Source organism: Callorhinus ursinus, unplaced genomic scaffold, assembly GCF_003265705.2.
Source record: "Callorhinus ursinus isolate GAN/ISIS: 27379988/994484 unplaced genomic scaffold, GSC_fseal_2.0 scaffold12, whole genome shotgun sequence".
Taxonomy (NCBI): Eukaryota; Metazoa; Chordata; class Mammalia; order Carnivora; family Otariidae; genus Callorhinus; species Callorhinus ursinus.
In genome coordinates, this window is record NW_027397074.1 from 68,525,817 (window position 1) to 68,539,972 (window position 14,156).

The following is a 14,156-nucleotide window of genomic DNA, read 5'->3' on the forward strand; positions in this document are numbered from 1 at the left end:
GGCCCCACCTCTGGGGGCCTCTTCCTTCTAAAAGGGATGTCAGGAGGACAATGCTTTCTGATCCATAGCTGGGCAGTCAAAGGAATTCAGACTTCCCCAAGGAAAGCCTGTTAGCCCCACTTCCTCCAAAAAGATGTCAGTAGAAGATTGGGAAGTGGGTTGCAAGGACTCAGGATCATGTGGAAAGGATCTGTGGAGGAAAGGGGGTGATAGCCACAGACTGGGAAGGTATTGTGGAGTACTGACCGGGTTTGTTTATGTGATGGGGACATAAGCATTTTGCCCAGAACTAGATTCCAGGTTCCCTGGAACTAACATACTGAGCTGATCATATTCTAAGTACATTACACACAAATGATTATAATCACAGCTAGCTTGCTAGGCTCTTTTCTAAGCACTGCACATACATTAATTCACTGAATCTCACCACAGATCTGTGAGGCACAGAGAGGTTTGATAGTTCACCCGGGCCACACAGTAAGTGGTCATGCTGGGGTTCTCCCAGGTTATCTGGCTTCAGAGTGGGCTCTTGGCCACTGTGTTTGACTGCTTCTGGTTTAATTCAGAGGGATCAGAGGAGCTAGTTTTTTGAAGAAATAAGTTCAGCGAAGCAAAAGGACTTACGCACAACCTCACAGCTCGTACATGACAGACCCCGGGGCCCAGGGTCTTCCTAACTACCAAGTCCAGACTCTCCAGTCTCAGCTCTGACTCTGGATTTTTCCTCCCCTCCAGGTTTCCTGGGCTGGGTTCCCTCTGGCCTCCCTGCACCCCTCAGTGCCATTTGTGCCTCTCTCAGCAGGGATATAGCTATTTTTAACCTTTATCAACAAGAGTATTCAAAACAGTAAAATGTATCAGTGTGGTCTAATGATCTTTTCTGAAATAAGGGAAAATGTTAACAATTTTCTTTCTTTTCACCTTTGTGGACATTCCCTCCATCCCTTCTTTCTTTAATGGGAAACACTTACATAAAGGATGAGGAATGGGACCGCAGGGGGAGTTGACTGTGGGCTTTATTTTTTTTTAAAGGTTTTATTTCTTTATTTATTTGACAGAGACACATCGAGAGAGGGAACACAAGCAGGGGGAGTGGGAGAGGGAGAAACAGGCTTCCCGCGGAGCAGGGAGCCCGATGCCAATGCCGGGCTTGATCCCAGGACCCCGGGATCATGACCTGAGCCGAAGGCAGATGCTTAATGACTGAGCCACCCAGGTGCCCTAGACTGTGGGCTTTAAAAGCTCAGAAACGTTGCCTTTCTACCTCTGGTCGTGGAGGCTGACAGAGAGTCTATAACCACGAGAGGGCACTGTGAGCCCACTTTTTGTGAATGCTTACGTTAGGCGGCAGAGAGAGGTCCAGGACCGTGACATTCCCGCAACCAAGAGATCTTGCAGTGTTTTGTTTTGTTTTTTTACAGGAGCACCAGCTCTCATGACTGAGTCACAGTGGTCACTTTTCTACCAAAGCTCCTGAGCTAGATCCCTGGAAGGGCTACCTCGGGGTCCAAAAGGAGCTTGGTTTGGGGGGCTCCCTGTGGCCTGGCTTTTGCCCTGAGAAAACAGAGGTCTCTGAGCATTCAGCGCTGGGGCAGCTCCTCCCTCATCTGCTCCTTTGGGTCCCTTGCCACTCTCAGCCTCGTCATCCATCTTCCTAGGTTGGGAGGCCTGCCTCTGTTGGTCCCAACTTCTTTTAAGCAGTCTGGCCACCGCCCCATCCCTTCCTCTGCCTGTGGGAGTTTCATTTGTTTTTCTTTAACCTAAGAAATTGAAAAGCTATAGAAAAGCATAAAGAACAACCTAATAAACACCCAATTCCCACTACTCAGAATTAACTCTTTTTTTTAATCTTTTTGCCATATTTGCTTTCAGCTTTTTTTTTTTAAAAGAAATAAAGTATAACAGATTTAGCTAAAGTCCCCTGTGACCAATATCCCTGGTTCTTTTTTCCTCCCAATTTCCCTCTTTGGCAGAAAAACAACTCTTTGAGTTTGGTGGGTTGCCTTCCAGCCCATTATTATACTTTCGTATATGCATATGCAGTTATGTATCCATAAACTGTTTATGTATTGCTTCTGCCTGCCCTTAAACTTTTTCTTTTCATCTAAGTTGCACAGGATAGAGTATGAAAAGTCAAATCATTCTATAGGTCTTGTTGATTAACACAGATGTTTTGGGACCTGACTCCTACCAGATACCCCATCATTTCCTGTTCTTGGGAGTCAACCAGTTTATTTTAGACGATTTTTATATTTACTTCCATATGTCTGAACAATATGATACTAGCTCTTGAATGTTCATTTTAGGTGTTATCATTTGACTTTTCAATACAAGGGATCAGGATTTAGCTGTCTTTCAATCTTTGCCTCCCGGGAAAACAGAGGAGCGGGGAAAGGAGTCAATAGTAACAGCTTCCAAAGCTGGAGAGTAAATGATGAATGATTATTTAGCAGATTTGAAAGAGCAAAGTTTTAGCCAGCAATAGAGAAAACTTACATTGCAGCATCCCCAGAAGGCTCTGAATTAGAGGTAGTGGGTACTTCAGAAGACAGAAATGAAAACAGGAGGACTAGTCCCTGATCTCCTATCTAACTCTGAGCAGTCAGATGACTGCCCTTCTCACACCTGGCTGACTGTCCGATCATTCTCTAGGGAAGGCAAACAGGGTATTCGAAGGAATTATCTTCTGGCTTCCAGAACTAATTTTAACAAGTTCAATATCTTTCTGACTCTTGAGCTTTTGTAAAATTTTTATTCCTTGACCCACTCCAGACATTTAAAGATCGTCTCTTTGTCCCCAGAATTTTGAAATTTTACAATGATGTATATTAATGTAGGTCTATTTTCATCTGTTGGGCTGGGTACCTAATGACCCCTTTCATTGTGGAAATTCTCATCTTTCAGTTTTGGGAAATTTAAAAAAGTATTTCTTTGATTCACATCCCCCTCCACACACACACTCCATTTTCTCTGTCACCTCATTTTAGCACTCCTATTATTCAGATGTTGGACTTATTGGACTGGTCCTCTAATTCATTTTATTTGCTTGTTTGTTTTTGAGTAATCTGTACACTCAAAGTGAGGCTTGAACTCATGACCCCAAGATCAAGAGTCACACGCTTTTCTGACTGAGCCAGCCAGGAGCCTCTTCTTTTTTTAGTTGAAAGAAAAAACTTATTGAAGATCTGAAAAACAATTCCTAAAAGACCAACTTTTCCCCAAAACTGTAGCTAGACAATGCATTCCATCTTTCATGTTAAAACATGCATTAGACACAAATTTAAAAACCATGAAACAAGCCACCATTCTTCAACAATCTGAGTAAAGAGAAAATGCATCTTTCCTGGTTTTAATTTCTTTCTCTTTTTATTTATTGAGTTTTTAAAAATGTCTGCTACATGCTTTTATTTTAAAAGTCTCATGTTTGTTTTCTGACTGTTCACTTCTTAAAATAGCATGTTCTTTCACAAATATAATATCTTAAGTCTCTGAGGATATTAATGATTTTTTTTTGTTTGTTTTGGTCTTGATTTCTTCTTGATGCATAGTCTCTGTTTCCTCTAAGTTTTTTATTTTTTTCTCCTTGCTTGTGTTGATCTCTGTCTTTTGTATTAAAGGTTTTCTTCATATATCTGAGGACTGTCTATCCGCTCATACTTAAGAGTGTGACATTAAATTGTTCTTCGGAAACAGTGAACATGGGTGGGGTCTTCACCAAGGGTGATCTGGCTGGCCCATTTCCTTGGGAGAACTCTCAATAATGATTATCTTCAAGTTTTTTCTCTTGGGTTGGTCAGATACCTCAAAAGTTCTTCCAATTTCCCACAGGGAACATACATTCCTGCTTGCCAGGGTGTGGCAGCTGAATAAGTAGGGAAGAACTGTTATCTAAATATTTCATAATCTGCCTGCGTGGCTACTCCATTCACAAGGGCCGGACGACAGCTCAGTTGGCAGTGAGTGGCCTACGGCATTTGCTTATAGTTGTGATGTTTGTCCCTCAATCCCAAACCTTTCCTGAATGGATTAACAGGAAAGGCAGGGGTGCCTGGGTGGCTCAGTTGGTTAAGTGATTGCCTTCGGCTCAGGCCATGATCCTGGGGTCTTGGGATCCAGTCCCACATCGGGCTCCCTGGGAGCCTGCTTCTCCCTCTTCCACTCCTCCTGCTTGTGCTCTCCCTCCCAAATAAATAAAATCTTAGAACAACAACAACAGGAAAGGCAGTATGGTGAAATCCAAGTTGGGAATGGAGTACAAAGGCTACCTGGTATCTACAGATGGCTATCTATCTGAACATGCAGCTTGCAAACACAGAAGAATTTTTGGTGAAGCATTGGCTGGACATTTGGGTGAAGTTTTAAGATCCTAACCCAGAGGAAGGAGAGTGGCATATAGAAACACAAGGCCCTCCATACCCAGTGGGAAGTCATGGACCACATGTACTCAGTGACTGCCCAATCCCATACTTCTTATCGGTCAGGTAATCTTGCAGTATAAAGAACTTTGACATCTGGTCCTGAATCTGCTGCTAAATTTGAAGTGACTCTAAGTAAATCATTTTAACTTCAATTATTAATCTCATTATTTTTACAGTGTGAGGATTAGAGGACCCTTCCAATTATATGTAATTCTCTGGGTTTACTATCTCCATTGTTGAGTGAAAGCAGCAAGGCTCCTGGCTACTATTTGTAAGAAGGAGAATACATACATAAATACACAGAATATTTCCAGAAGGATGCGGATGAAACTTAACTGGTTGCATGCAGGGAGAGGAACTGAAGATGCTTTACTTTTCACGAAATACTCTTCTATCTTTTGAACTTTGAAAAACAAACTAACAAATACATATTTCATAAACTTGTGCTTAATCATCCTGTTTCCAGCATGGTATTTCCATCTTCACCTGTGCCTGGTGTCCCTCAGTAACAAAGATGGCAGAAGCAGCAGGTGTGTAGGATGGAGTTGAGAATGGTTGAGGAGTGTGCCCTGATGTTTGGTCCTAACCAGCAGAGGGTGCCTGGATAAATAAAGTATGAATATCAGTTTCTTTCCAGCATTCCAACTCCTGAGGTTTTGTAACCACATCCCACTGAGGAATTAATTCCTCTCTTCAGTAATCAATTCTAGTGGCAGTCCAGGTAGGCAGCTGCTGTCTATGAGCTCCAACACATGCCAGGTGGCTCTACCATAGGTCCCTTGTGTATTAAGAGGAAGAAAGAAATCAGTTATAGAGCTGCTAATCTCTGCTCCGACAGCTGGAGGATGAAGCTCTGGGCTGGTTCTTTATAACAGGAAGGAAATTCTGAAAGCTACAGTGTGAAAAGAAACCTTAAGAAGCCCTCGGGTCTGGTGGACTTGTGGGCTTTGTGAAACGGCAATGCTCACATGCCTTCCAACACATAGTGTTAGGCATACATTTGAAGACCAGGATACAAAAGACTCCATTCAGGGTAAAACAACTCCACAAATGAACAGAATTCCCAAGACAGCTGTAGCACAGGGAAGTAGGAGATAAGACAGATGATTTCTTTCTCTCTTTGCCAGGGAAAATTTACTCTAAAGACTAGATGTCCAGAGGTCTCCTGGGATTGTCAGGGCTATTGCTTCCTCTCTGAACAACCATAAACTGTAAGATTCCCCCTTGCCTCAGTTTCCATGAGAATAGAGAAGAAATAACCTAACCCATAATCTGTCACTCAGTCAATTGCATTGTAATGTATTTTTTTCTTTATCTTTTTTTAAAGATTTTATTTATTTGAGAGAGTGAGAGAGCACAAGCACAAGAGGTGGGGTAGGGGCAGCGGGAGAGGGAGAGGCAGACTCCCCGCTGAGCAGGGAGTGCGACCCCAGGATTTTGACCTAAGCTGAAGGCAGATACTTAACGGACTGAGTCATCCAGGTGCCTCTAATGTATTTTTTTTTTTTCAAATGTTACACAGCAAAATCTTACAGATTGTGAAATTTTGTATCCTGCTTTTTAGCATATTATCTTATCATAAACCTTTATTTCTCTTCATCATTAAAAAAAAGTTTTTGGCAAACTTAATTTTATTTATTTGACAGAGAGAGAGAGACAGTGAGAGAGGGAACACAAGCAGGGGGAACGGGAGAGGGAGAAGCAGGCTCTCGCCGAGCAGGGAGCCCGACGCGGGGCTCAATCCCAGGACCCTGGGATCATGACCTGAGCGGAAGGCAGACGCTTAACTACTGGGCCACCCAGGTGCCCCTGGCAAACTTAATTTTAAAGGCTGTAACCATTCCCCTATTTCTGGACATTAATTTCAAAATCTTTTTGTTACTAAAAATAAAACCGCTATAGGTTTTTGTGCTTACATCTTTTAAAATAAAACAAAAATTTTATCTGGCAAACCTACTTCGGCATCAATAAACAATCTAAAACCTCGAAAAAAACCCCATAAAACTACAAAGTACAAAGTCATCTCAAATCTCATCACTTAAGAAATCACTGTTCATGTTTTAGTTAATATGCCTCTCTTCTTATGTATTTATCTGGATTAATAGGTCAGAAGATTTGACCTTGCTTAAGGCTACGTGTTTTTCCTTAGTTTTGAAATTTCGACCTAGTGATAGCTACCTTCTTTTTTAGAGTGATTTTAAACTTCCAAACTCAAAACGTGCCAGGATTTGCCACAGCAGGTATGGTCCTATTTTTATTCGTTGTACAAACAAAGCCATTAAAATTCGGAAAAGTGTGTTGGGGTCCCAACTTCACCGAAACGGAAAAACCAAGCCACTTCAAACCTTAGGCCGGCCCTGTCCCCACGTGACGCCTCCGCTTTTCCTTTAAATGCCTGGTCACGTGATCACAGACGTTCACAGAGGAAATTCATGCTGTCAGGGTAGGGAGTCATTCCTCCCCCACCTTTCCAACCCTAGGGTTCCTGGCTTTCCTTTCCCGGAAGCCGGAACTCCTGAAGAGACTTTCTTCCTCATCCTCTACGTCTTGTCACCTAATCTCACTCCTTTCCTTTCCGTTAGTCGCGAGTGCTAGAGCTCCATCTCCCTTAACAGAATCCCACTCGCCAGAGACAGGGCGACTGGGACTACGACTCCCAGGAGACATCGCGGGCCCCGCCCCCGCCGCCTCGCAGTGTAGGTCGGGGGCTGAGGTCCCACGGTCTTCTGGCCGCGTGCTGCCCGGAGCAAGCGCACTACAGGTTCCGTGGCGCCTCGCGCGCGAGCCGATCCAGGTCGGGGCGGGGCGGGGCCGGGCGGGGTGGGGCGGGGGAGGCCTGGGCTGGCCGGCGGGCGGGCGGAGGAAGGGGGTGGGAACGGAGGCGATGGAGGGGAGGAGTGGGGGAATGGGGGAGGGCAGGGGAAGGGAGGCGGGAGGCGGGGCCGAGCTGGAGCCGGAGCTGGAGTCGGAGCCGGCTGTTGCAGTGGAGGCGGTGATGTCGGTGCAGGTCGTGTCAGCAGCGGCTGCCGCGAAGGTGCCTGAGGTGGAGCTGAAGGACCTGAGCCCCTCCGAGGCGGAGCCGCAACTGGGACTGAGCGCCGCGGCTGTGAGCGCCATGACCCCCCCAGCAGGCGGCGGGGACCCCGAGGCTCCAGCTCCCCCCGCGGAGCGGCCCCCGGCCCCTGGCCCGGGCTCGGGGCCCGCCGCCGCTCTCAGCCCTGCCGCCGGGAAAGTGCCTCAGGCGTCGGCCATGAAGCGGAGCGACCCTCATCACCAGCACCAGCGGCACCGCGACGGCGGCGAGGCCCTGGTTAGCCCCGACGGCACCGTCACCGAGGCGCCGCGCACGGTCAAGAAGGTATTGGGGCCGGGCTGCCTCACGCGGAGAGAGGGAGGAGGGAGGGGAACCGCAGATCCTCGCGGCAAGGCAGCACCACCCTCCACGCCCTCTCTTCCGATCGTACTAGCCGGGAGAGCTCTTTCGCCCTCAAATCCACTCTCTAGAGATGCCCCCACCTGCGCCCAGTGCTGGGGAGCGAAGACTCCAGGTGGCACGGCCGTACTTCGCTGTGAATAACATGGAGGTAGCGCTCTCCGCTACTACTTGGAATAGGCAGGGGAGGAGAGGCACCTAATACTACCCTTCGCCCCCGCATCCAGCACACTCCCCTGTGTTATATTCCAGACTATTCAGGGAGGAGACCCCGATGGTCTAGAAGCACCTTAGGGCTTTTGAGAGTTCACCCAGCAATAAGGGTGGAAACATCTTTTCTATTTGGAGAACGAGTAAGCAGTAGTTAACCTCGCATTGAAATCCTCAGTCGTCTGGTTTCTGTACAGATGATGACTTTCTGCCTTTCTGTGGCCAGCCGCTTCCGTAGAGCAGTACTGAGGCTGTGCCCTTCATTCCAGATACTGCAGTATCCTTGCATCTTCTCTGAATGTAGAAGGGTAATGGAGAGAGTCTCTTCACTCTTTTCAGATATTCGTCCCCACTGCTTAGTAGTTGGCCACCAGGTTTTTCGACTATGTGTGAAGAGAATGATTGTTTCATTGGTTCCTTTATTATGATCTTGAAGTGTTAGGAAGAATGCTTCCACTTCAGAGAAAGGCAGTCATTGCGAGGCTGCCTGTCTCGTTCGTCAGCTTCTTTCAGACATAGTTTTGAAGAGCCAGTAGTCTCAGAACACCAAGAAGTGAGCCTAGATGTGTGATACTCCAGTATTACCCTTACACTGGCCATCCGTGGTGTATCTCTTCTCTCATAAAGCTAAATCAGCCCAGGAATAAAGGGGAAAATGTTGGAAAAGACAGAGGTATGGATCATAAAAAAGGGATTTATGGCTCTAATTTCTAAGGCATTATATGAACACAGTGACTTATTTTTTAATTGTTGTGAATGATTTTTAATTGCTTTGTCAGAACAGCAGTCAAGTGATGAGAAGTCTGCAGTGGTTTCACTGTGTAACGCCTGGCTGAATTGGAACTCTGGATCCAGCCTAAGTTTTGTTGTAATAGTCTTATGATTAAGGTATACAGCAGATAACTGTTTCATTCTAATTCCCTAGGTATACGTGAGAGATGATGTCAGATGCAAGACTGAGGGAATTTGTTTAATTATGCTTTAGGACAGTGTCTGTCTCATTTGCAGTATGAAACTCCTCTGGAAGGAATTACAGGAGGCAGCACAGGTCCTAGGGCTGGTAGTGTCTAGGTAGGTGTCCTGAAATCTGAAACATTTCTGACTGGCTGAGTTACTTTATAACTTTGGTCAAATCTTTTTTCTGTGATTAGGGATCTTTCCGTGTAAAATCTGTAATTTGATTAGATCTCTCGAGGGTAATAGTGTTTAACAAATTACTTTTAGGGCATGGAATTTACAGTCAGGCAAATCTGGGTTTCAATACTAGTATCCTCACTAATTAGTGTGACAGTTACAAAATAACTGTCTGAATTCTCTGAATCTTAGTTTCCGCTTGTATAAAATGAGGATATTAATATGATTGAGGATTGGAAATATTTGTAAAGGGCTTTAGCGTTGAACTTGGCACATATACTAGGGGCTTAAGAAGTGATAGCTATTGTTGTTAAGGATGATTTTATTTTATTCGTCCTCCCATCATGGTTTAAGTGCATGTCCCTGTGACCTCCCCTGAAAGGTGCGCCCCATTCAGTAGATTCTATATAAAGAAGTTAAAAAATCCCGGGCTACCATATCAGTTTGTTTTTCTTAAATCTAGATGTGCTTCTTGCCCATTTTCCTTGTGCAGAACCACTTTCTTCCTGTTTTTCCAGCATCAAAATGTAGGTTCCGTGATTCTAGATTTACTCAGCAGCCTCAAGGCTATGGAAGACAGGGCTGAGCTTGCCTTACAATGTTAATTGCAACCAGAAAACAACTTTTGCTGGAAGTTAAGCAGTTGAAGCTCCGGGGCAAGGATACAGCTGTATGACACAACTAAAGGCATTGCTGAGCTCCATTTTGGGGACAAAATCTTTTAACTTTCTTGATACTGAATTGACTAAATTAAAATAAGTGCAGGAGACCGCCCTTCATTCCCCAAGTTGAAAGTCACCTCACTAAGGGACTGCAGTGTGACATTTTGATTTGTTGAGTCTTTCTTGATTCTTAGGTTGTGTATTTAAATAATCATTATGACCTCGGCACCCTTCTGCTTTCACTGTAGGGAGGGACTGGGAGTACTAGGGCTTGAAATAGCTGCCTTTGTATGTGTAATTGGTGAATACTGCTTTTATTTTGTAACTGTCACAATCAAGCTTATTTATCTTAAGTCACATTTTTGTTGATGGTTTCCCTTACACTATTCATGTATTTGTCATCAGTTTTCTTAGGTCTGTTATTCTGCTTAGCCACACAAGGGAAATAAACTTTTTATAAGAGCCAGAATTCCCAAGTGCAGTAGTTAATAAGAATGAACATATGGTGTGCAGGTTACTTAGTCACATCTTATCTTTGGCTCCTACCTCCATCGTGTAACTTGTGGTGCTATCATAATTTTGTATTAATGTCTTTCTTCATAAACTCATATCACGTGACCCCAACCAAAAATCTCTGTAAGAAGTGATTTGTGAAATAGGCAGATAAATTCCAAATGAATGCAGTAGTAATAGTTGAGAGGGTTTCTTTCCTGTGTTCTTAAAAATAGGATAATAAGAGTGTCATAGCACAGCAGGGAAAACAAGGCAGGAGAGGATATATTTCAGGAAAGTTAAAACTTTCTGACAGTAAGGCTGCAAGCCCAAGAACTGCAGCTCGTTTTTGCTTACATCAGTATTGGTAATGACCATGTTCAAGCAGTCTTTTTTTTTTTTTGGCAAACGTATCCACTTTACACTGGATTTGTTTCTGTCAGCAGAGAATGAGTTGAGCCATGTTAGTTCTTTCTTGCCCTGAATTCTTTAAGCTCTTGATTTGGTTAATTATAGATTACTAAAATGGAACCTTTTGGTTATAGGCATGGGAATGTGGGAACAGTATGACTCCTTTTGCCAGTTAGGAAAATACAGCCTTACAAAATGTTCAGTAAGACTGTTGGCAGATTGATCTGAATATGATTTACCATTCATTGGCCTTTTCTATTCCAGGAATTATTATACGCATTTTTCTAATCTTGACAACAACATATTGAGATATAGGTGGCATTATCTCCATTTTACAGATAAAGAAATGAGGTCCTGAGAGATAAAGTGCCTTGCCCAAGGTTATATATCTAGCAGGTTGCAGAGGTAGGACTCAAATCTGTTTTAAACCTTTACCTATTTCCAAAGCCCATGTCCTTTTTATTATACCACACTGATTCTTTCTAAATTTTTAGATGCTGGATTCTGGTCTTTGCCCAGAAATCTTTCAGAATACTTAGTGAACTCTAAGGTACGCCTATCTGGCCAAAGGTTTAGGTCGCTCCAAAACCAAAGTGAGGAGGGTCTGAGTCAGGATTCTAGAAATAAGACAGGAAAAAAAAAAAAAAAGCACAAATGTAGAACCTCAAAAATTTATAAAATTATAAGGAAGAAGAGTATCTTATATAAAAAAGCGTTCCAAAATCAATGATGCATTTTCACATTAATAATTTACTGACAATCTGATAAATTTGTCCTTACTTTAAAAAAAATGTATCCTTATTTTTAAAGTTAGAAATAAATCTGAAGGACCTAAGAATATGCTCTTCCTTTCTGTCCAGCTAACAATTTTTTCCCTGTTCTTTAAGTCCTTTCTTTATGAATGAGTCTCTAATTAAGCCTTTTAAATTAGAAGGAGAAGCACACTGCTGTGTATTCCGGCTACATACCAGGCACTGTATTAGAGCCTTGCATACACTATTTTACTTAATCCTTGTAAGAACTCTTGGAGATAGGTAGTATTCTCTTTGTTTTATTGAGGAAACAGAATTGAAGAATTAAGGAATTTGTCTTAAGGTTACACATTTAGTAATGTGATGGAACTAACAGAACTCTAATCTGTTTGACTCCAAAGCCTAGACTCTCTTGCTTTTCAGTTGAAGTTTCATTTCTCTGTTCCAAAGCTCAGATTGAACTTTTTAAATCTTAGTTAATTTGTATATTTTTTTGTGGATGTTTTTGTTATTTCACTAACAGGCAATTTCTTTTTATTTGTTGAGCTTGTGTAATGGTCTTACCATATATTTGAACATTTATGAGTTTTCTGAGAAAGTAGCCCGTATTTTGTATTAGCATAATTTGTGAATTCTGTTCTCCTTGGGCCTGGGAAAGATTGAAAATAGAGGTGTTTTGGGAGGTTGGTCAGAGCTGAAGTTGCAGTTGTGTATTTGATGTCTTGTCTAGTTAATTGAAGAAATGGATAATTTGTGAAGAAGGGAGAGTGAGTTTCTTTATTACAGAAGGTGTTTCTCTATCCTGCAATGAAAGGGGAAAAGAAAAGATTTATTGAAAATTTTATTTAGGCTCCTTGTCGAGTTGAGTTTATAAAGAATATACAGTTTCTCTCATGGTAGTCTTTGTTTAAATAATTAAGAGAAGTATAACTGAGGCATATGGGAGAACAATCCTGACAGTTGCCCCGATCCATCCCCTGCCATCGTGTTCAAGTGGTATGCACAATTAGAGGAGCTGAAATTCCATTTACCTAGTAAAAGGTTAAGTAAGCTTGATCAGGTTTCTATGGAATTTGTAGGACCTTTTTATAGTCTGAATGACCTGTGGCCCGAGAGTTAGAGCAGAGCAGAGGAAAAAGTAGATTGAAATTTCCTGTTACAGTTCTGAGTTTAAAGCTATTTTGATTAAATAACTTAAGACATGATATGTATGATTTTTAGCCCCCTCTTCCCCAACTATATCCTGCAACAATTCAGTTAGCCATTTTCCTTCTTGGACACTGGACACTTGGACAGCATTAATAGCTAGTGATTTCCTATTCTTTTCTTTAAGGTTCTATCAGTAGAAATATATTGGTTTGGGGCACCTGGTTTTTCTAAGCTCAGAACCTGTATTTAGGAAGGTATAGAGGTTCTAGAGCTGGTTGACTATAAATCAGGCTTTTCCTTAGAGCCTTTCTGAATACTGCAAAGCTGTCATTGAGAGTTAAGTAACCTGAGGCTAAAACTGACTTCATCTTCCCTATAAACTTATTTCCTGCAGTGCTCCATGTGAACCCTTCTGATCACTCTAACAGCTTTGGTACTGTTCACTACCTTGTCTTGGAAAATTCTCTTGGCTTCAGTTATGACTCTTCACTTATGGCTGCCATTTACTGAATACCTACTCTCTGCCAGACAGCTATCTCATCTCATTTAATCCTCATAACAACTTTATCAGATGAATATTATTCACTTTATTTTACAGATGAGAAAATATAGACTCAAAGAGAATAACTTGCTCAAGGCTTTGCCAATCTGTGATGCCTTTGGGGTTAGAGATGAAACACTGCCCACAGCAACAGTGGGAGGCTTTGTCACACTGCCAACCCCCTCCTTCTCTGACCAAATTCCCATGTGAAATCTGCTTAAGCTCCTGCACCTAGGCTGCTGTGAAGACCACTCTGCAACCTTTTAGATTTCAGAATCTACACTCCTTAGAGAGAAGGCCTAAACCACCATGCCTCACATCTCTGTTTGCCTCATTTACTATCTGACGTCCAGTTATCCATTATCTTCTAATACTCATTTCCTTACCACTCTCCTCATCCTCTCTGCTGATCCAGTTCCCCCGGATCTTTTCACCATGTCCTCTGCAACTTCCCCTTCCATTATCAATAAATCCCCAAGTAGCATCAGCCTCTAGCAGCAAGATCAAGTTACAGGGGCAGCAGTGGGGGAGTTGTTAGTGTGGCATCTGATATTCAGAACTATAATGGTGTAACCCAAGCTGCAGCATCTCCTGCTTAACATTAGCAATCATGTCTTTGCCAACCCCATTCTGTGTATGATTTTGGGTGCTGTTTTTTAGCTTTGTGGCCCTGAAGCAGGTTCTCCAGCCTGAGAGCTGAACCATGGAGCTGAGAGTTGCTAGAGAAAACCAGAAAACCAGGCAGAATGATGTCACTGAATTCATAATTGTCAACCTCATGTGCATAATCAGCATTGCCTAACAATATTAAACATTTCTCTAGTAAGTTCACTTTCCTACCCACTGCAAATGACTGTTTCATACTGTCTCTCTTTCTAATCTCATGTGTTCTTTTTAAACCAGTGATATGCCTTATACTTTAGTATAAAAACAGAAGCCACCAGAAGGGAATTC

General features: G+C 42.9%; 1 protein-coding gene across 3 annotated transcripts in view; it reads left to right on the forward strand.

The window, feature by feature from the left end:
* Positions 1-7,036: 7,036 nt before the first annotated feature.
* The window catches only part of AHCYL2 (adenosylhomocysteinase like 2), a 164,145-nt gene continuing 157,025 nt past the window's right edge, over positions 7,037-14,156 (forward strand). For 2 of the 3 annotated variants that reach the window (XM_025865625.2, XM_025865626.2), the window contains exon 1: positions 7,339-7,776. In XM_025865625.2, the coding sequence (XP_025721410.1) occupies positions 7,414-7,776 (363 nt within the window). In that variant the 5' untranslated portion in view covers positions 7,339-7,413. Of the gene's footprint in view, positions 7,213-7,338; positions 7,777-14,156 lie in introns of those variants that run through there. The other variant, XM_073899177.1, reaches the window with a different exon arrangement.